This window comes from Sander lucioperca, chromosome 5, assembly GCF_008315115.2.
Source record: "Sander lucioperca isolate FBNREF2018 chromosome 5, SLUC_FBN_1.2, whole genome shotgun sequence".
In the NCBI taxonomy this organism is placed as follows: domain Eukaryota; kingdom Metazoa; phylum Chordata; class Actinopteri; order Perciformes; family Percidae; genus Sander; species Sander lucioperca.
This window is the reverse complement of record NC_050177.1, coordinates 13,804,763-13,826,830: the sequence shown is the minus strand read 5'-3', so window position 1 is coordinate 13,826,830 and position 22,068 is coordinate 13,804,763. Positions and strand designations below refer to the sequence as shown.

Genomic DNA, 22,068 nt, shown 5'->3' with positions numbered 1-22,068 from the left:
GTTTAAGAACTCCTGTCCGGGCAGATTTAAAGGAACAGTCACACATTTTAAAGTGCTCAAATTATGCTTTTTTGGCTTTACCCCTTTCCTTTATAGTGTGGGGACTTACCATCACCAACAGAAAACACTGTTCACAAACTGCTCCAAACAGCTCTATTGTAGTCCAGCCTTTACTTCAGAGACAAACGTGGTCACTTTGGAACACACGTTATAGCTGCTAGCGTGGCACTCTGTTTCTGACTGGCTAGTAGTCCTTACCTAGCTGCTAGCATGGCACGCCCTCATACTCTGCTTCTGACTGGCTAGTAGTCCTTACCTAGGTACTGTCAGGGCACGCCTTCATACTCTGCTTCTGACTGGCTAGTAGTCCTTACCTAATTACTGTCAGGGCACGCCTTCATACTCTGCTTCTGACTGGCTAGTAGTCCTTAACTAATTACTGTCAGGGCACGCCCACATACTCTGCTTCTGACTGGCTAGTAGTCCTTACCTAGGTACTGTCAGGGCACGCCTTCATACTCTGCTTCTGACTGGCTAGTAGTCCTTACCTAGGTACTGTCAGGGCACGCCTTCATACTCTGCTTCTGACTGGCTAGTAGTCCTTACCTAGGTACTGTCAGGGCACGCCTTCATACTCTGCTTCTGACTGGCTAGTAGTCCTTACCTAGGTACTGTCAGGGCACGCCTTCATGCTCTGCTTCTGACTGGCTAGTAGTCCTTACCTAGCTGCTAGCATGGCACGCCCTCATACTCTGCTTCTGACTGGCTAGTAGTCCTTACCTAGGTACTGTCAGGACACGCCTTCATACTCTGCTTCTGACTGGCTAGTAGTCCTTACCTAGCTGCTAGCATGGCACGCCCTCATACTCTGCTTCTGACTGGCTAGTAGTCCTTACCTAGGTACTGTCAGGGCACGCCTTCATACTCTGCTTCTGACTGGCTAGTAGTCCTTACCTAATTACTGTCAGGGCACGCCTTCATACTCTGCTTTTGACTGGCTAGTAGTCCTTACCTAGGTACTGTCAGGGCACGCCCTCATACTCTGCTTCTGACTGGCTAGTAGTCCTTACCTAGCTACTGAGCATGTTTGACTCCCAACAAAGATGTTACAGCAGTGAGAGGTCTCACTCTGTAGCTAAAACAGAGAGCTCAACACACAGGGTGAAAAGAGGAGCTGCAGCAATGTGCAGTACAACAAAAATATGGTGTTTTTGAAAATTAAACCATGTAAACCTATTCTGGTACAACCTCTAAATAGAATTATGAACCTGAAAATGAGCAGAATATGAGCTCTTTAAAGATCAGTTTCCTCTCTTTCAGCCTCACAACACCGGACACTTTCACCTCTCTTTCCTTCCTACCGATTGTTGATTTGAACGTCCAGATGCATGTAAATACACATTTGGAACTAAAAGCTTCTTTTTTTTCTTTTAACTGTAACCCAAATATCCAGAGTCCTAAGATCTTTAGCTTACTATAGAGTTTACTACTGGTGCATTCATTTTAAACTGGAAACATAGTTACTTACTTACTCTGTCCGACCGTTACTCAAAGTTTCAGGTTTGTAAAAAGTGGACGTGAGAGACAGGAGTTTGGGCGCCTCGCTTCTAAACCGTCTCTCTGTTGACTGAACGTGACAGAAGAAGGCGACTTTAGGAAACTTAACATGCTGGACACGATCCCCGGTCTCCTGGGTGAAAGTCCTGTGTTTGACCCATCCTCCCTCCAACCAACCTCCTTACACGGAATTTCAGCCTTACATACTACTCGCTACCGTAGTCACTCTTAATGTTACGTCATCTTCTCATTGACTTTACATCGGCATTGTTTTCCGTGGTGGCCACACGGATTTTCATACATTCCGTGCCACCACCACCACGTAATGAGCTGTTAACAGTTCGTGATCATTTCACGGAATTCTGTGAGACCAGGCTGTGGTTACGGTTATGTCACCATACATCGTCGCTAGCTGTCTGCCATGGAGTCCATTCAAGGCTAGTCAGAGAAATGCGGGACTGTTGTGCTAATCAGCAATGTAACGTTAGCGTAGCAAACTAACTATATTTTAAAAATGTTTCAATTAAGAACATGGTTGCAAATATATATATATATATATATATATATATATATATATATATATATATATATATATATATATATATATATGTATGTATGTACAGGACTGCATCAAGCACAAAACAAGACAGCTTAAATCAATTATTTAAGCCGAAAATACTTACATTCATGAGACTCTGGGTACCCCTTGGTTTCAAGTAAGCTTGTGAAAATGCTTGGTTTTAAGGGGTATCTAGCCCTTCCCCTTAGCCCTACCCCACGATCAAAACGAGAATTGGGATAGCCCTTACTCTCACGTGAACGTGCAAAACTAAGGGGAAGGGGTATGACAGAGAATTGGGATTCAGGTTATGCCGTGACTCACCCTCCTCCTGCAGCTGAGCCCGGCGCGTCTCGAAGCCCTTCTCGTTCTTCACGGAGCAGTTAAACTCCCGGTGCAGGTCCTCGGGCTGGAAGTCCTGGATCACCAGCACGCTCTCCTCCGTCCGGTCCCCGAAGTCGTACTTCACCTGTCTGCAAACACACATTTCAAAATAAAACACTGATGCAGTAAAACACCAACTGTCAGTTTGATAATCGATTAATCGGTTTGAATCATTTTTATATGAAAACGAAAGGTTAACTTGTTGTTAAATGTGAATATTGTTGTAGTTTCTTCTCTCCTCTGGGACAGGAAACTGATTATCTTTGAGTTGTGGACAAAACAAGACATTTGAGGACGTCATCTTGGTTTTCTGACATATAATAACACAAATAATCCACAGATTAATCAACAATTAAATTAATCTCCGTGCAGCCTAACCGTCAGTCTCACAGAGGAGTTATTACTCTGGATTTAGTCTGTAGAAGCCTGATAAACTCTGGATTTGGACCACATAACTTGAACTTGACAATCATAAAGTTTAAAAAGGGGGTTGGGGATTTAGTTTATTGCTTAGCACCTTCATATTTAACAGATTGATCAAATCTGAAAGGGAAAACATTGTCTCTGCACCTGTTGATGTTGGAGAAGCGGCGGTCGGCGAGTTTCTCCAGCGTCTTCCCATCGACCGTCCACCAGATCTCCCACCAGGACTCGAGATAGGGGAACAGACCCGTGCACACCAGACGGGCCTCCGTGTCTGAGAGGGGACAATACACACAGTTAGGCCTCAGCCACAACTTCAGGATCAGGACCACACATCATATTATATATATAAACACACACAGTGACACAGACACACACACACACACACACACACACACACACACACACACACACACACACACACACACACAGGCAGACACACACACACATCCACATGTACACACACACACACACACACACACACAGACACACACACACAACCACACGTACACACACACACACACACACACACGCAGACACAGAATGACACACACACACGCACACACACACAACCACACACAGACACACACACACACACACACACACACACACATTTTGAGGAAGTTGAGGTTGTGTCTTGCTGAAAGACAGCAGGAACTCGAACCAACAACCTTCCCGTCCTTCAACAGAGGAATTAACGTGACGCAGCTTAAAACTCTTGGTTTCATTAGTTAAAGTCAGCAGAGTGGTGACTGACACATCGACATCGACAGGAACTTTCATTTTCCAAAAGAAGAAATGAGTCCGTTTTAAGTCTTAAGGGTGAACTTCCAGTGCGACGGCGAGGAGCGGCCTGCACATGAAACACATTTCCTTGAATCATTTATCAAACCTGCTGTTCCTGAGTGCGTGTACGCTGCTTGTTGGTGTCCGTGTGATTGATGGCGTGTGTCCGTAAGCGGTGTGTACTCGCTGTTAACGGCTTGTTCCGTTTTACTGGGCGAGCCGCTGCAGCCTGCGCCGATTCTGCATGGACAATTAACTTTCCCGAATGTAGAATCTCCTCCAAAGCGCGCTCTCAGGAAGGAAAAACTAATTTAAAAGCAGTCGTTGGCAGAGGAAGGCGCCGCATCTCCGTCACTGCCAGAGAGTCCAGCTGCAGGCGGAGGAGCCGTAAAAACACATAAAAAACACAGCTGGAGCACATAAAACTCACATCTGGATGCACGGCAGTCCCAGAGGGCGCAGGTTTACGTTCGATACTGTGTATGTGTGTGTGTGTGTGTGTGTGTGTGTGTGTGTGTGTGTGTGTGTGTGTGTGTGTGTGTGTGTGTGTGTGTGTGTGTGTGTGTGTGTGTTGGCAGACTTGGGGTCCTTCTCCATAAAAGTTTGAGCATCAAACAATTTATTTCCTGCATTCTGGTGAATTTTTATGCAACACTTTATGGTGCAAATGTCTTTATTTATATGTAAAGTTATGTTTTTACAGTGCTCAGCATTAGTGAATACAGCCCTGATAAAGTTGACTAAAAGGAGGAATTAAAAAAACAAACATCTTTTTTACCATTAAAACCATTAAAAAAATTAGGAAAAATCCAATCTTTGAGGACACCAATTTTTTTTGTGAATGAATAATGTATCGTAAATAAATAAATGTTCTTCCTTAAAATACAGGGGGCATAAGTCAGTACACCCCTATGTTAAATTCCCATAGAGGCAGGCAGACTTTTATTTTGAAAGGCCAGTTATTTTATGGATCCAGGATACTATACATCCTGATAAAGTTCCCTTGGCCTTTGGAATTAAAATAGTCCCCCCCACATCATCACATACCCTTCACCATACCCCACATCATCACATACCCTTCACCATACCCCCACATCATCACATACCCTTCACCATACCCCCACATCATCACATACCCTTCACCATACCCTCACATCATCACATACCCTTCACCATACCCCCACATCATCACATACCCTTCACCATACCCCCACATCATCACATACCCTTCACCATACCCTCACATCATCACATACCCTTCACCATACCTAGAGATTAACATGGTTTTATGTCAGTTAGCCTAATAGTTGGTTTGATTTGCATTGAGAGATGATTTTATGGAAAGTACCCCATGCCAATCTCTAGGTATGGTGAAGGGGATGTGATGATGTGGGGTATGGTGAAGGGGATGTGATGATGTGGGGGTATGGTGAAGGGTATGTGATGATGTGGTGGTATGGTGAAGGGTATGTGATGATGTGGGGGTATGGTGAAGGGTATGTGATGATGTGGGGGCCAAGGGAACTTTATCAGGATGCATAGTATCCTGGATCCATGAAATAACTGGCCTTTCAAAATAAAAGTCTGCCTGCCTCTATGGGAATTTACCATAGGGGTGTACTGACTTATGCCCCCTGTATTTTAAGGAAGAACATTTATTTATTCACGATACATTAATCATTCACAAAGAAAATTGGTGTCCTTAAAGGTTGGATTTTTCCTCATTTTTTTTTAATTTAAGGCATTAAGATCATTTTCCAAAAGATGGTTTTGTATTCCTCTTTTTAATCAACTTTAGCATGTGTTCATAAACTTATGCTGAGCACTGTAAGGTGCTCTTTTACACACTTTTTTTTCCAAGGTTTTTGAGAGGTTTTTTTCAAGGTTGTTGTTGCTCCATTTGATCCAAAAAAAGAAGGTTTCTGTCCTTTTATAAATTGTTATTATTTATTTTTTTCCCCAAGGTAATTCCATCTACTGTCGAATAAATAATGCGGAGACCCAGAAACCGACCAGACTACTAACTAATGTTGTAAAATGCTCATTATTGATATTGTAACGGTTGTATTGTGTGACAGGTGACGCTGTAGTTGTGCTGTTTACTCACCCTGTTTGACAGTGAAGACGTGGTGGTCAGACGGGGTGAGGATGCTGGGTAGTTTGGGCAAATGAGACGGATCTGAGAGGACAAAACAAGAGTGTTTACCTGCACGGATATATTCATTAAAAGTTGGTGGTGTTGTTGAAGAAGTGTGGTTGTCTCACAGACTGCGCTGACGTTGATGCTGCGGGAGAAGTTGAGGGTTTGGCCTCTCCTCTGGTAGTGCACCGTGCAGAAATATAAACCCTGAAAAGATTCATACATGATGTGGAACTCCAGACTCAGTCCTTTCAGCTGGCGGTCGTTGGTCCAGAACGGAGCCTTTTCACACCTCTGAGACACAGAGAGACAGACAGAGTTTTTTTTTAATTAAACATAAAAACTCATAGCAACTTTGTGTGGATGAAGCAAAGTTATTTTGACTCATTTAGCAGCTGTTTGTCCGTTACTGCAAAACCTCCGCTCCGCAGCTCGCCGGAAGTCGGCTTATTATCGGAAGTTTATACGCTACCATGGCAATGGTACACATAAACACGGCTGCCGCTATGACCATTCTGCTACGTTGATTTGAATGGAAATGGCCTTTCTATCCATTTTATTTCTATGGGTTTACTGGTCTGGCTCACTTGAGATTCCCATGACACCCCTGGCGTAATGCGTGTGTTATCAGCTGGTATTGCTAACAGTGGCTAACCTGGCTAGAGCTAACGACAACAATGAAAAATCAGACTTGTAGATGGAACGCATTCAACTCAGGTGTGACGTCATTCCCAGCTCTGACTTCCGAGGTCCGAGGTAAAGGGAACGCACTATACGTTCAGACTGCAGGCAAAAGTGGCCCAAATCTGATTTTATGGGGGGTCAAGTGACCAGGTCAGTCTTCTTCAGAAGTAGTGTGAACACTCAAATCTGATTTAGACCACTTCCATATGTGGTCCTGAATCAGACCCAGGTCTTTTTTCAATGTGACCGCAGTGTGAACAACCGAGGCGGATTTGATGCAACTTTTACGTCAATCGACATCATGACAACAACATTTGTCACAATTATGTGCCGGCGGGAGTTAGCCCTAGACACAGACAGTAACATTAAAAACTTGACTAGGTCTACAACATGGAGAACAGTGATGGAGCTAGTCAATGGAGGGAGAGGGAGGTGTTAGACCTAATTAGTGTACGGGGAGAGACCGTAACTGCTCCGTTATTGAAAAAATAGCAACGAAATGGAAGAACGGGGACACAGGAGAACGTGGCTGCCGTGTCAAAGGAAGGTGAGGAACCTTGAAGCTAAATTTAAAGAGTGCAACAGCGTGCTGCGTCTGATGTCATCGTTATTGTTCTTTTGCGCATGCGGGTCAGTTCGAAACTGCAAACAGTTCGAGGGCTGTAGTACTCAAGTCCGTTCTTGGACTCAAGTCCGGACTCGAGACGGTTTTTCTATGGTCTCCGACTTGTCGGACTCGCTGGTATTTGGACTTATCTCGGTCTCAGCCGCTGGTCTTGCCAAATATGGCTTTTGGTCTCGACAGAGTCCAGGTGTCTTTATTATGTTTATAATAATATTGGAGGGAAAGTGACACACTGGCCACCTGATAACCAATCACACACTAGATTATCTTCGCACGGCACGCTTTGCATCTGCGTGCCCTGGAGGGAAAGATTGTCTTGACACTGTCATGCATCTTTTTCTGTCCTGGACTCGGTCTTGACTCAGACTCAAACCTCTTTGGACTCGGTCTTGACTTGGTCTTGGACTAGACAAAGGTAGTCTTGACTACAGCCCTGAACAGTTCACACTGGAATCTGATATAGGCCACATTTTAAAAGGTAATGTGAACAGCAAACAACAAAAAATCGGATCTGAGCAAAAAATTCACCTCTGATGCACTATAAGACGCACTAAAATCCACATGTCAGGACCAACATATGTCAGGAACTATTTAAAAAGACGACAGTCACATTAAATACATGGACGGACGGATTACCGTGTTGCTTCTAGGTACGTGGTACCATGTGATGGTTGTGTTTTCGTCGACCATCTTGCCGGCTTCCTGCAGGTCTGGACAGTGCAGCGTCTTCCCCTGCTGGAAAGGGATGACCTCTTGAGTGGGCGCCACGGCAACCGGAGGCTCGCAGTCGGTACCACGGACCACCTCGTCGGGCCGCAGCACCTTCAGACGCATGGCGATCTTACTGCAGGACGACTTGTTTCTGCGGAGACAGAGACGGAGACGTCAACAACTGAAGCCGTGATTGGACGTTTCCTACATTTTCCCACAGCAAATGAATACTAATATTAATACACTTTATTTGTATAGCACCTTTATAAACAATAGTTCACAAAGTGCTTTGACAGACGCAAGTACAAATACGTTTTATCATCGTAAAACACACTTCAATCAAAGTCGACAGCTTGACAGACTCAGATTATTATTCTAAGTGTCTGACAACATTATGAAAGGATCCCTACAGAGATAGACCTTTAAGTTAAAGAGGAAGATCCTTTTTTTTAAACATAAAAACATCCAGGAAATTGCGTTCGCTAAAACCACCAGACTCCATGTATATAAACAGTAATTGTATCATCGTAAAACACACTTAATTCAAAGTGGACAGAAACTACAGTAAATAATCAATAATCAAAAGCCGTCTTGGTTCTTCTTTCCACTGTTCCAACAATAGTTAGTTAATAGTAAATCTAGGACGACATGTGCAGCGCTGCAAACCACAAACCAGGGACGTCAAAGCAGCGGTTCTGTTTTGGGGTCATCACATGTGAGGAGATGCTCAGACAGGAAGTAGGAAGTGACTTCTAACCACAGTGCACCATCACGGCTGTCAGCAGACAGACGGAGGAAGATACGAGTTAACGCTGAATATGGTCATAACGGTAGAACTCAACCCTTCGCGTTGTCCTCCCGGGTCAGAACTCAGAAAATCAGCTCTTTTTCTGACGTTTTCACTCTCTTCTTCAACAATTCTGGAGCTTTTTTCAATGTTTTAGTCACTTTGTTTTCCCTTTTAAAGCTTTTTATCACCACCGTGTATACACACATTACTAACATCAACTTATTAATAGTTTACACTTATTTTGGGAATTTAAGGTCAATAATAAACCTCATTTATAGAAAGTTATACCTAATTCTTGAGTTACAAAAGCAGAAATGATGAATTATTTCGACTAATATTAAAGGAAGGATCATCACAGAAGGGTCAACGTTCAGCGAAGATAATGTTTAGAAACATTTAAAAAAATTATTTAAAATGCTAAAAAATGGAATAAAACACCCTAAAATTAGAGATTTTTAGAGAGTAGAGATCGGATCTTTCGTTGTACTTGTGAAGCTCGTAGTGTGGAATCAACCGAGTTATTTTTGGGTAAACTAAATTAAGCAGTTAAAGAGTTACCTTTTTGTTAATGGATAGGACAGCTAGGTGAGAAAGGAAATCGTCACAGGTCGGACTCGAGCCCTGGACCTCTGCGTCGAGGCACGAGCCTCTCTATATGTGCGCTGAGCCAACCCGGCCACTATTTTGTCGCTTTTTAAAAAAAAATGTTATCGCCTTGTTCAACGCCTTTTGCTGCTTTTTTAAAATGTTTTTGCCGCTTTTTGAAAACATTTTTTTAATGTTGTCAACATTTTAATTGCGAACAGCATTTTATGGAACCATCCGTGTTATTTTTGGTTGAAAGAAACGCAAATTTATGATATTGAAAACTTTGAAAAAGGGTCAAACGTCATGCAAACCGTGTGTGTGTTTGTGTCTCTCTGTGTGTGTGTGTGTGTGTATGTGTCTGTGTGTGTGTGTCTGTGTGTGTGTGTCTGTGTGTGTCTGTCTGTGTGTGTGTGTGTGTGTGTGTTTGTCTCTCTGTGTGTGTGTGTGTGTGTGTGTGTGTGTGCGCATGCGTCTGTGTGTGTGTGTGTGTGTGTCTGTCTGTCTGTCTGTCTGTCTGTGTGTGTCTCTGTGTGTGTCTCTGTGTGTGTGTGTGTGTGTGTGTGTGTGTGTGTGTGTGTGTGTGTGTGTGTCACCTTTTTTGACATTTGTGTTGCATTTTCTGACTTTTTTTGTCGTTTCTGTTAATTGTTAATTAAATAAATTTATGTCGCCTTTTTTGAGATTTGTGTCAACTTCTTTCAACTTTGGACATGTTTGTTATTTGCCAGCGTGCAGCCCAAAGCAACCCTGTGTATTTGACAGTTGTAGGAGAATGGTTTTAGAGACGTTAGTCATCTACAGTCCTGACCGGCTGCAGGGAAGTGAAGCGATCGGCGTTTTACCTCCTTCATTAGTGAAAAACATCCGGCGGTGATCTGCGTCAGGCTGAGCGGCCAATAACATCTCTGGTGACTCTGAGCTGGAAACCGTAATGCACTTCCTGGCACAGACCCGAGACTTATCTCCATTAAAACACTGACTCTGACTCGCAGGAGGGGGGGGTGCTTGTTTGTGGTTAAGTGGCATGAAGAGCGATCAGATCGGAGTGATTTCTCCGAGACTCTCTCCTCTCAGTTGATCTGGAGTTTCCAGTACGAGCCGGGGTCGGCAACCTTTACTTTCAACACACGACAAGCACCTGGAGCCTTTTAGGTACACACATCTCCGCCTCCACACACACGCACACACGTGTGTGTGTGCGTGTGTGTGTGTTTGAGTATGTATGTATTTATGTACAGTGTGTATATATATATATATATATATATATATATATATATATATATATACACACACACAATCAGGCCTGCATACGCAGAGTTTGCGAGGGTGAAACAGGTAATTGCATTGCTTCAAAAATGAGTGGAATAATTACGTCTGGCATGACCAGATAGTTTATAAATATTTTAAATAACACAAAACTACTAAATAGTGGTAGGTAATACATCTGATTTCATATACTGCTTTAGTAAAAAAGTATTTTTCAGGGCTCTGGCTCTCACGTTTTGTGTAGATTTGGACTTTTATCCATTTATTCCACTTTGTTTAAACGGTGAAGTGGAGAGGCCTCGTTCACCGGTTTGAGCTGGCTGGTGAATGTGACGCTCGTGTAGGCCTTGCTGGGTACACCGTCCGTGACCCTTTTTGTGGATCTACTGATCGCTGTGGATTACCCCCCCCCCCGCAGGTCGCCAGCTGAGAATCCTGAGTCTCCGTTTCTATAATCCTCCGAGCCGAGCGGCGGATCTTTGAGGTTCTCAGAGACACTTTGGCTGATTAACTGCTGGAGGATCCAAACGGAGAGCAGCGGCTGCGTCTATCTGAAGGGTCACCCGCTCTCATCACCACCTGGCTCGTCTGTCTGCTGTAGAGGATGGATACCCGAACCGAGGCCGGGCCGGGCAAGGACAGATATTTAGAAATGATGTTGGGGTTCGGGTCAGGCTCGGTCACATCAGCACAATAAGGCATTAACATTTTAAATTTAAAACAGCTTATTATGTAGGTGCGTTATTATGGGGGGCTTGGCTGTCCTTACCTACTCTAAGAGGAGGCTCACTTTCACCCAATTTGAAAACCCCTGCCCTAGGACACAGATGTGTTACAGTAGCATACAGATGTCTTACCATAGCATACATACGTCTTACCGTAGCATGCATATGTCTTACCGTAGCATACATATGTCTTACCGTAGCATACAGACGTCTTACCGTAGCATACAGATGTCTTACCGTAGCATACAGACGTCTTACCATAGCATACAGATGTCTTACCGTAGCATGCAGATGTCTTACCGTAGCATACAGATGTCTTACCATAGCATACAGATGTCTTACCATAGCATACAGATGTCTTACCGTAGCATACAGACGTCTTACCGTAGCATGCAGATGTAGAGGCCGGTGTCATCGGCGGCGGCCGGCTGCAGCCACAGCCTCTCTCGGTCTCTGCTGAGCCGCACGCTGCAGAACACAATCACATGAATTACATTAGACTCTCAACGAGCACAAATCACATCCACTCAGAGCAGCATTAGAAACAAATGTCATGTTTTAACTGTGGTGACGCTAATCGGGCTGCCTCCCAAACACCACACACCCTGTCTGGAAGGGAAATCGTTACAGCGCTCTTCATCAGTCAGTTTCTCCCCAAGTGTCTCAATTAGTCTGAATGACTCCGGACCGAGAGCTCCGTCTTCCTGTCGGTGGGAAGCCTCCGGGCTAGAGGGGCTGAGGTAAAGCACCTTATACCATAGCTGCATCTCATGGCCCTTGGAAATATGCTGGCTCTATACACGCTAAAAGTACTATTTATTTACATGGAGTCTGGTGGGTTTGGTGATTTTAGGGCCGTTTCATGTTAAACCATAGGGTCCAGCAGTGGTGTATGTATTGTAGTGGGTATAATGTACTGTATATACATATATATTGGCCTATATATTTGGGCCAGAATCTACCTTTGGGGAAGGGGGGGCATATCATAGTGGGGTGTCTGGGTGTCCTCCCCCAAGGAAGTTTTGAGCATCAGTAACTTCATTTCTGTTGCATTGGGATATGCTTTAAAGGACCAAATTGCGGTGGAAATACCTTTATTTAGCCTATGCGAAGAAATAGATAAAATGAAAATATATCAAAATTATAATGGAAAGTATGTTGTTGCGTGTCATTGGACATTTTTAAGTGGGTATATGGAAATCCTGGAGCTTTCTTAGTGGGTATACTGCGTATACCTGCGTATCACGTAGACTACACCACTGGGGTCCAGGCTCAAAAGTACCAAAACTACCCCTTAAAATCAGCAGATCCGCTGACTCCCTGCAGTCTTACCTGTACGTGATTGGCTGCTCCAGTTCGTGGCCCTCGAGGAGGCGGTACCAGAAGAGGTTGTGCCCGGCGCTCTGGGTGGAGGTGTAGTTGTAGACGGAGGGATGAAAGAAAAGAGGGCAGGAGAGCCAGCCGGCCTCGCCCTCCAGGACCGACACCGCACGCTCGCTGGACTCCCCCCAGTCGGCACACCTGGGCTCTGGGGGACACACGGTTACATTTACAGCTTCAGATTAGGGCTGGGCGATATGGAGAAAATCAAATATCACGATATGTTTGACCAAACACTTTGATGTCGATATTGCAACAATATTGTAAGGTTGACAATTGGTGCTTTCATAAAATACCTTCCACATTTAGATTTTAGATAAATAACCATCATAATGTGGATATAATGACTAAGTAGTTAAAGGCAAACAATAGAACAGCTAGAACAGTCTGGTAAATTCAGAAAATGACATCACTTTACTGTAATGCAGCCTTTAAAACCAGGAAAAGACTAAACTTACCATGTAACGATATTACAATTCTTCAAAATCTAAGACGATATCTAGTCTCAAATCACGATATTGATTTAATATTGAAATATTGCCCAGCTCTACTTCAGATCTAGTATTCTTCAGATTCATGTACTTGTACTCTGGGTTTCTACTAGAGAAGGCCTGATGCCATGTTTTGCTTCCAGATACCTGAACTTGCATATCGGCCGATACCAGTGTAGGAATGTAGCTATAAGTACACTTATACTGCAGTACTGTACTTCAGTCCAAATGTTGAGGTACTTGTACTTCACTTGAGTCCAGCACACTGCTGATAGTTTGGGGCTGAAGGAGCCACATGGACACGTTTCTGTTTTCTGACCCTGACCTCCATGCTATAAATATCCCAAACTCACTCAGTTATTTTTATCCAGCTGGGAAAGCTTCTGAAACATCTGATTTTACATTTCGGCACGTCGCTTTTGACGATGTTTGCTGCATGTACATGAACACACAGCTTCGACCAGGGATGCACCGATACCGATATATACAGTGTCAGGTATCGTTCTGATGCCGTGCGCATGTACAGTACTCGTGAAAAAAGTGGTATCGGTGCATCCCTAGAGGTAGAGATTATAATAAACTAAATTATTCATACAGTAAATGTAGTAGTTTGACAAAACATTTAAAAGTTTCTGCACATCTTTAGGGACAAGGCCAGTAAGGGCACAAGTACTGACCAGAGCAGGGGGAATGAGAGGGGGAAACACCAGAGCAGGGGGAATGACGGTGGGAAACGCCAGAGCAGGGGGAATGAGAGGGGGAAACGCCAGAGCAGGGGGAATGAGAACTTCTGCTGTAAATCGTACAAGCAAGAAGCAACCCTCAAATATTTTAGTAACGTTTACATTTAGAATCGACCTCCAACACGTTAGTTTGAAGAAGATTTTGCTTCTACGTCCACGGTGAACAGGCAGATAATAAAAGATCCATTTCTGGCCAAAAAGTCGGATGAATAAAAAACGACTTGCTGTTTTTTATGAGGTTCTTTAATACTGACTTCCTAATGACATAATGATGGAGTGAACGTCCTCTGGGCCCGGTCCAGTCGCTGCGGCTCTGATTTAGAGTCTTTATGCGAGAGTGAAACAGGGTTCAGTGGATGTCGTCGTTAACCAGCCGTGTTAAAGGGCCGGCGTTGTTAAAAACTTCCATTAAGGATTAAAGCTGCTCCATTAAAACACTGAAACTCATCAGCACAGTCGACACTTTACAGGGAAACTGCTTCTGCTGCTTTTAGCCGTTACAGTTGCAGCAGCAGTGGCAGCCAAAACTGTCCTGTACACTGTCCTGTGACTCCCAGACACTGTCCTGTGACTCCATGACTGTCCCGGGACAGTCAGACACTGTCCTGTACACTGTCCTGTGACTCCCAGACACTGTCCTGTACACTGTCCTGTGACTCCATGACTGTCCCGGGACAGTCAGACACTGTCCTTTGACTCCCAGACACTGTCCTGTACACTGTCCTGTGACTCCATGACTGTCCCGGGACAGTCAGACACTGTCCTGTGACTCCATTACTGTCCCGGGACAGTCAGACACTCTCCTGTACACTGTCCTGTACACTGTCCTGTGACTCCCAGACACTGTAATGTATACTGTCCTGTACACTGTCCTGTATACTGTCCTGTGACTCCCAGACACTGTCCTGTATACCAGTCCTTCCAGAAAAATGTGAGTTTTTTTGTGATTGTTTTGGGCTAAAATCCTTGATTATGCGGCACGTTTTCTTAAAAAATGTGATGGAATATGCGGGATATTTATGCAATTTTATGCGATGAAATTGCGGGAACTTGCAAAAACTGCGGTTTCCTCGTGGCTTCATCGCGGGGTTTGCAGCTTTTCGATGATGTTCACGTCACGTAATTACGTCACTTCGTAATGTTCCCATGGCAACAGGGGAAAACGGCTGCTCTTGTGTGAAGTAAACGCAACTTTTTTCAACTTTCTGCTAAGATATATGTGTGACTTTTTTGGCGAAAATGCGGGGATTATAAAATCATGCAAGCCCTGCATATTTTGTGCGGAAATCGGCAATTTATGCAGCAAAAGTGCGGCGTATTTGAAAAAATGCGGCCCCCGTATAAATATGCGGACTTTGGCTGATTATGCATTGAATTATGGAATCGCATAATCACGTTTTTCTGGAGGGACTGGTATACTGTCCTGTGACTCCCATGACTGTCCCGGGACAGTCATGGGAGTCACAGGACAGTGTACAGGACACTACTAACAGGACAGGACAGTTTTTGCTGCCACTGCTTCTCTACATTTGCTTTAAAAAGCTGCACAACATGAGGGTTATTTACAGGAAGAACCAAACCGTGCAGAGTGAAAACGATGTGAACACTGCTGATAGTTTGGGGCTGAAGCCACCCTGACCTTCATGCTGTAAATATCCCACACTCACACAGTTATTTTAAGTGACTAAAGCAGTCAAGAAAGGCGACAAAAATGACCAAAAAAGGACCAAAAACATTTTTAAAAGGACAAAAGAATATATATATATCAAAAAAAGCAAAACTACAAATAACATCAGGAAAAAGGTGACAAAAAACAAGAAAAAAGGACAAAAAACAGTAGTTAAAAGGCGATAAAAATGTTGAAAAGAGCGAGATGGCGAGAAAGCGCACGGTAAAGACTTAATTTAAACTTCATTAAACTGCTTCATGCTGGAAATATCACACAAAAGCAAAAAAAATTCAAAAGAACGTTGGATAGGCGACAAAACACAAAAAAGTACAATAAATGTCAGAAAATAAACTAGAAAAAGTGGCAAAAGGAAACAAAAACTAAATACTTCGTAGGAGACATATTAATCTGCCTCTGCTGCATCTAGCCGTTACATTTGGTGTAAAACGCTGCACAACATGAGGGTTATCTACAGGAAGAACCAAGAAGATGTGAACACACTGCTGACAGTTTGGGGCTGAAGCCACGTGGACACGTTTCTGTTTTCTGACCCTGACCTCCATGCTATAAATATCCCAAACTCACTCAGTTATTTTTATCCAGCTGGGAAAGCTTCTGAGACATCTGATTTTACATTTCTGCAACGATGATGTTTGCTGCATGTACACGAACACACAGCCTCGACCAGGGATGCACCCATACCGATGCCAGTATCGCAGCAGCAGTGGCAGCGAAAACTGTCCTGTCCTGTTAGTAGTGTCATGAGGAGTGTCCCGGGACAGTCAGACACTGTCCTGTGACTATCATGGGAGTCACAGGACAGTGTCTGACTGTCCCAGGACAGTGTTTGGGAGTCACAGGACAGTGTCTGACTGTCCCCGGGACAGTGTCTGACTGTCCCAGGACAGTGTTTGGGAGTCACAGGACAGTGTCTGACTGTCCCCGGGACAGTCATGGGGTCACAGGACAGTGTCTGACTGTCCCGGGACAGTCATGGAGTCACAGGACAGTGTCTGACTGTCCCGGGACACTCCTCAGGACACTACTAACAGGACAGGACAGTTTTTGCTGCCACTGCTTCTCCAGTATCGGGTATTGGTCCGACGCCGTGCGCAAATCATTCATACAGTAAAAGTAGTAGTTTGAGTTAACACATAAACATAAATGATTAACAAAAAAAACCTCATTAATATGAAATTATATATATATATTTACTAGTGAAACAGTTGTACATGTTTACTCCCCAACTTGCACATTAAGTTTATCTATATCTATTGAAACAGTTTAGTACATTTTATTTCCAAATTGTATATATTTTAAATATTGCTCATGTAGTATTCTATTATTATTTCATGTCTATTGTTCCCTATTATTTAATGTTTACTCTGTATGTGTGCTGTGTGTCTGATATTTTGCTGCTGCAACACCGTTATTTCCCATTTTTTTGGGATCAATTAAAAAATCTATCTATATCTATTTTTTAGTTTAAAAAAGCAGAAATTATTAATTATTTTTGAGAAATAGTTAAGATCAGAGGAACGTATGTTGAAGTTTATTCAGGATACAGTTTTGAAACCATTTCATTTCTTTTAATTTTTTTTCAAGTGCTATATAATTGAATAAAAGACCCAAAACTCAATGTAAGTATTGAACTGATCATTTATTTCACTTGCGAAAGAGCGTTGTATGGAACCATTCATGTTATTTTTGGGTAATTTGGTTGATGGAAACCCAAATTTCTCATATAGGAACTTTGCAAACGGGTCAAATTTGAGCCAAGGACAATACGAGGGTTAAGCTAAAGAAAACGGACTTCCAACTGACCACCAGATTCAAAAAGAGAAACTGCAAAGTCACATTTTGCCGGAAGAAGAAAGACTTAAACAACAACTGGTCTTCCAAATCAGCACAGACCAATTTTCTGCCAATTGATTTAATTGACTAATTTAAGTTTCAGCAGCGACTCACGCATTCAGTCTCCAGCCAACAATCAATCAACCAATCAATCAATCAACCAATTAACCAATCGGAGACGCACACTCTCCTCCAGGTCATTTATAATGGACGAGTTAATGAGATGGAGGATGGAGGATGGAGACGATGACAACGGTTCAATACGTGAAAATAATAGTGATGACTAATGGGTTCTCTACAGACAGGCCTCTTCCAGTATCTCAACACAACACACTCCCTATTCTGGTATCTCCAGACCTTACCACAGATGCATTCTGGGAGAGGAGAAGGAAAAAGCCCTGGGTTGTTGTTTACAATACTTAAACCTAATATGCAGACTGTCTTCCAAAGTTTAACTATAGAGCTCAAAAAGAGTACTGCAACCACATTAGAGATCAACAGAACTACTACCGGCATGAAAAGAAAAACCTAAAACTTCCTAAAAGACCACCGGAAACTGCTTAAAGATACCAAGAACTTCAGGAAGATACTAAGCTTCTGCAAGGTCTAAAATCACACAGAAAGACTCTCAGGAAAGCCCCAGATGTTGGCTTTTCTGCTAAACAAACGGAACAACGCTAGCTTAAAGTCATGCGGAGATATCGAACATAACGTAACGTGATTTATGGCTTCCTATTTATGGATTTATTCCACAAAGACAACGAAGATGGTGATCTCAGGGAGGACCTTGTTACAACAGTGCATCTCTCTGCTTCTGAACCAAACAAAAGGAAGTTGTGAAGTGCATTGATTTGGAGATTATTGATAATAATTGGGGAGATAACTGAGGCAGCAGCTGGAGAGCTAAACTCAGGACCAGCGGCCTCTTTTTGGGTCCAGAGCCTCAGCTTTAATATCTTGTCAGACACTTTCAGCCCCGCTGGTTCCCCTGAACACTGGATTAATGGAGGCTCTCTACACCTACTGGAGTGTGTGTGTGTGTGTGTGTGTGTGTGTGTGTGTGTGTGTGTGTGTGTGTGTGTGTGTGTGTGTGTGTGTGTGTGTGTATCTGTGTGTGTGTGTGTGTGTGTGTGTGTGTGTGTGTGTGTGTGTGTGTGTGTGTGTATCTGTGTGTGTGTGTGTGTGTGTATCTGTGTGTGTGTGTGTGTGTGTGTGTGTGTGTGTGTGTGTATCTGTGTGTGTGTGTGTGTGTGTGTGTGTATCTGTGTGTGTGTGTGTGTGTGTGTGTGTGTGTGTGTGTGTATCTGTGCATGTGTGTGTGCGTGTGTGCGTGTGCGTGTGTGTGTGTGTGTGTGTGTGTGTGTGTGTGTGTGTGTGTGTGTATCTGTGTGTGTGTGTGTGTGTGTGTGTGTGTGTGTGTGTATCTGTGTGTGTGTGTGTGTGTGTGTGTGTGTGTGTGTGTGTGTGTGTGTGTGTGTGTGTGTCTGTGTCTGTGTGTGTGTGTGTGTGTGTGTGTGTGTGTGTGTATCTGTGTGTGTGTGTGTGTGTGTGTGTGTGTGTGTGTGTGTGTGTGTATCTGTGCGTGTGTGTGTGTGCGTGTGCGTGTGCGTGTGCGTGTGCGTGTGCGTGTGTGTGTGTGTGTGTGTGTGTGTGTGTGTGTGGGGGTAATTGACCTGTCAGGTTTTCCTGCCCAGAGTATTAGTCTTTCTATTAAAACCTTCTCTAACACCCATCCACCTCCCTCCCCCACTATCTATCCATTTATCTATCCATCTATCTATTTATCTATCCATCTATCTAAAGTAATACCATCCCTCCTTCCTAACTCTCTGAACCCAACACACACATTATCCCTCCATCCATCGGGAACATGCTGCTCTTTGATTCTCACGCAGGTTTCCCTCTTAAACCCTAACTGCTCGTGTGGAAGGTGTAATAAATGAGTCGGACGTTGCTCAGCAAATATGAGACGCAGTAAAAATGGAAGTTAACACGTCCACCGTGTCTGTTCTTCACGAACAAACAATTCGCACATCCAACAATTCTTCTATGCGGGAGCGTTGGAAAATATCACGTTAGGCTTGAACAAAGGAAGATCAGCACACACGGGGCAACAAGCACACGTTAACACAGGCGCGCACCTACATAATAAGCCGTTTTAAATTTAAAATGTTCAATGCCTTATCGCGCTGATGTGACCGAGCCCGACCCGACCCCGAACATAATTTCTAAATATCTGTCTGAACCCGGCCCGGCCCGTCGGGTACCGCCGGGCTCGGTTTGGGTATCCATCCGCTATATGTTATATATAACATCCGAAAGAATACGAGTTGTGCATGAAGGAATCTACAGACAGCAGCCAAAATGCAGCAACTTCAGGTACGGCAAAGGAAGGACAGTCACTGTTTACTTCATGAATGTGTTTACTGTGTTCATGGACTGAGGATGGGACGAGGATTCGGTATTCCCAAACCCAAAAACCCAAACCACAAAAATCTGCATTCGGTGCATAGTTGGGCGGAGGAAATCAATGGAACGGGCAGTGCACAGCGGTTTTGCCGCCTATCATGTGTAGGCGGCTTTAGGCAGCTCTGTGTGTCACTATGCTGTTTACATGACCTGTGTCAAATTTAGAATATTGTCATATTTGGAATAATAGTGGAACATTAGTGTGCCTGTAAGGGCGTCAAAATCGCAGATAAAATTGGATTTTTTTGCACAGCCCATACTCTTTGTATTACAGGGGGTTTAAACCATGAAGGTTTTATATCTGTAGAGTTTCCCAGAGTCTAAAAAAACATACGTGCATGGCATCATCTCAAAGCCAATCTACGGGACGTTAACCACGTTTGTATGTGCAGTGTTTATCAAACAGTTTGTTGGTGTCATAATAACGTTTCCCCAAAGGATTAAGTCCAGTATCTCATTTCATTCCCCAACATCAGCTCAATCCATCCATCTACCCCTCACTATCTGCTCCCCTCCTCTCTTGACATCCATCCACCACCCTCCCTCGCTCCTTCCCCTCTACTCCCTCCCTCGCTCCTTCCCCTCTACTCCCTCCCTCGCTCCTTCCCCTCTACTCCCTCCCTCGCTCCTTCCCCTCTACTCCCTCCCTGGCTCCTTCCGCTCTCAGACAAATGACCTTCCTCTTGCAGGAACTATCCATCCCTCGTCCCACGGGGGCCACAGCTTCGGCTTTTAATTAACCCCGCTTCTGCAGAGCTGCACTTCATGAACAGGGAGAGATTTTCACCTTCGATGTCGCTCTCACAATGCGGAAGGTGAAAGACAACATCATAAGGACCATATTTCATGTTTTTAATTCCCTTCTGCCGAGAAATAAAACTCTTACGCAGACGGATCGGTGCAGCTCTCGGCCAAAATCGGCCAAAAATGACGTTTGAATACTCGTTTCAATATATTTGAAAATCTATTTGTGCGCATTATGAGAGGGCAAACCCAACACAACGGGAAACAGAACTTTACGTTCAATATACAAAACGAGGAGTCGCCGTAACAACGTCCCCATGTGGAGGAAAACATTGTCAACATCTATAAGGATAAAATTCTCTTTTGTTTGTTTAGGGTCCTATCTTGCACCCGGCGCAGCGCAAAACCCGACCCAAGTGTCTTTGCTAGTTTAAGACCGACGCAGTTGTCAATTTCCCGTCCAGCGCTCACGTCGTTTAAATAGCAAATGCAAAAACCTGGTCTCGCGCAGCATTTCATTGTTATTTAAACAGCAAATTAGTAAAATGCTCCTAGACTCGTGCACAGCGTGCGCACTATGCTTGTTACACACACAGGGACGCACAGCAGCACACACACATGCAGAAGATTATAAATAAAAATATTACGGTGCAAATCCTCCATCATAATAGCAATGCTCCAAGGTCCAAACACGCCTGGCTTTTAAAGGGAATGGGAGATGATCTCTGATTGGTTGATTGCATGTTTCGCCCAAAACACCCCTCTGATTAATGAAGACACTAAGTACAACCCTTTAGGACCATGCACCCGGACCACGGACCCTTTTTTCCGTCGTCAAACTAGCAAAAGTGGATTTGGACACGCCCTAAACGCACCTGCACCAGGCGCTTCACGCCGTGCGCTGAGATCGTTAAAATAGGACCCTTAATCTCACTTCAGGTTTATTGCTCCAAAATGGGATTGAACGGACCGAAAAACCAGCCCCTGGTGATACTTGGAGCAAAGTCTCATGTTGTGTCGAGCCTTCTTAGTGGTTTAAAAACAGCTATTTTGAGGCTAGCATAGTAGTGCACCTAGCTCTCCCATTCAAAAGGTCCAAACTGCTGACATTTACAGCTGTATATTGTTAAGCATGAGAGGGAAACCTGTATTGGTACCAGTGTTTCCGCTGGTAACTTTCTGTTTTTGCGGCCGCCACGGCGAAAAACACATTAGAAGTTATTAAATGCAACTAACTTCAGTTGGTTGAGTAATAGCGTGTGAGACAGAGCCTGCTGGACCTGGGCGAGAGATGTGACCCAATGGCCACATTATCATAGTTCATAAAAATGCAGCGCAGTGACGATACAGACATTTCATAGCCTACACAAGACGTGTGTAACGCCGCTGACCTGCCAAAGCGCATTCGACCCGTGCTGGACCCGTTCATAAGGAGTCAGCCGTCACTCTGTGAGGAGCATACGCTTCAGTCCATCGCACT

The 22,068-nt window shown here is 44.0% G+C and overlaps 1 protein-coding gene and 1 long non-coding RNA gene across 3 annotated transcripts in view; one reads left to right on the top strand and one right to left on the bottom strand.

Moving 5' to 3' along the window:
* Positions 1–22,068, bottom strand: part of LOC116037515 (interleukin-1 receptor accessory protein-like) — a 51,623-nt gene that overhangs the window by 23,268 nt on the left and 6,287 nt on the right. For both annotated transcript variants that reach the window (XR_004101882.2, XM_031281396.2), the window contains exons 3-9: positions 12,571–12,766; positions 11,623–11,706; positions 7,795–8,020; positions 5,975–6,143; positions 5,817–5,888; positions 3,071–3,197; positions 2,441–2,589 (exon numbers count right to left, since the gene is read on the bottom strand). Coding sequence is in view for 1 of the 2 variants with exons in the window: in XM_031281396.2 (XP_031137256.1) it covers positions 2,441–2,589; positions 3,071–3,197; positions 5,817–5,888; positions 5,975–6,143; positions 7,795–8,020; positions 11,623–11,706; positions 12,571–12,766 (1,023 nt within the window). In the remaining variant the exon portion in view is untranslated. The remainder of the gene's footprint in view (positions 1–2,440; positions 2,590–3,070; positions 3,198–5,816; positions 5,889–5,974; positions 6,144–7,794; positions 8,021–11,622; positions 11,707–12,570; positions 12,767–22,068) is intronic.
* On the top strand, positions 11–21,663 carry LOC118495012. The gene is made up of 4 exons (XR_004897307.1): positions 11–97; positions 20,137–20,147; positions 21,620–21,621; positions 21,654–21,663. It is a non-coding gene; the product is annotated as an uncharacterized LOC118495012 (long non-coding RNA).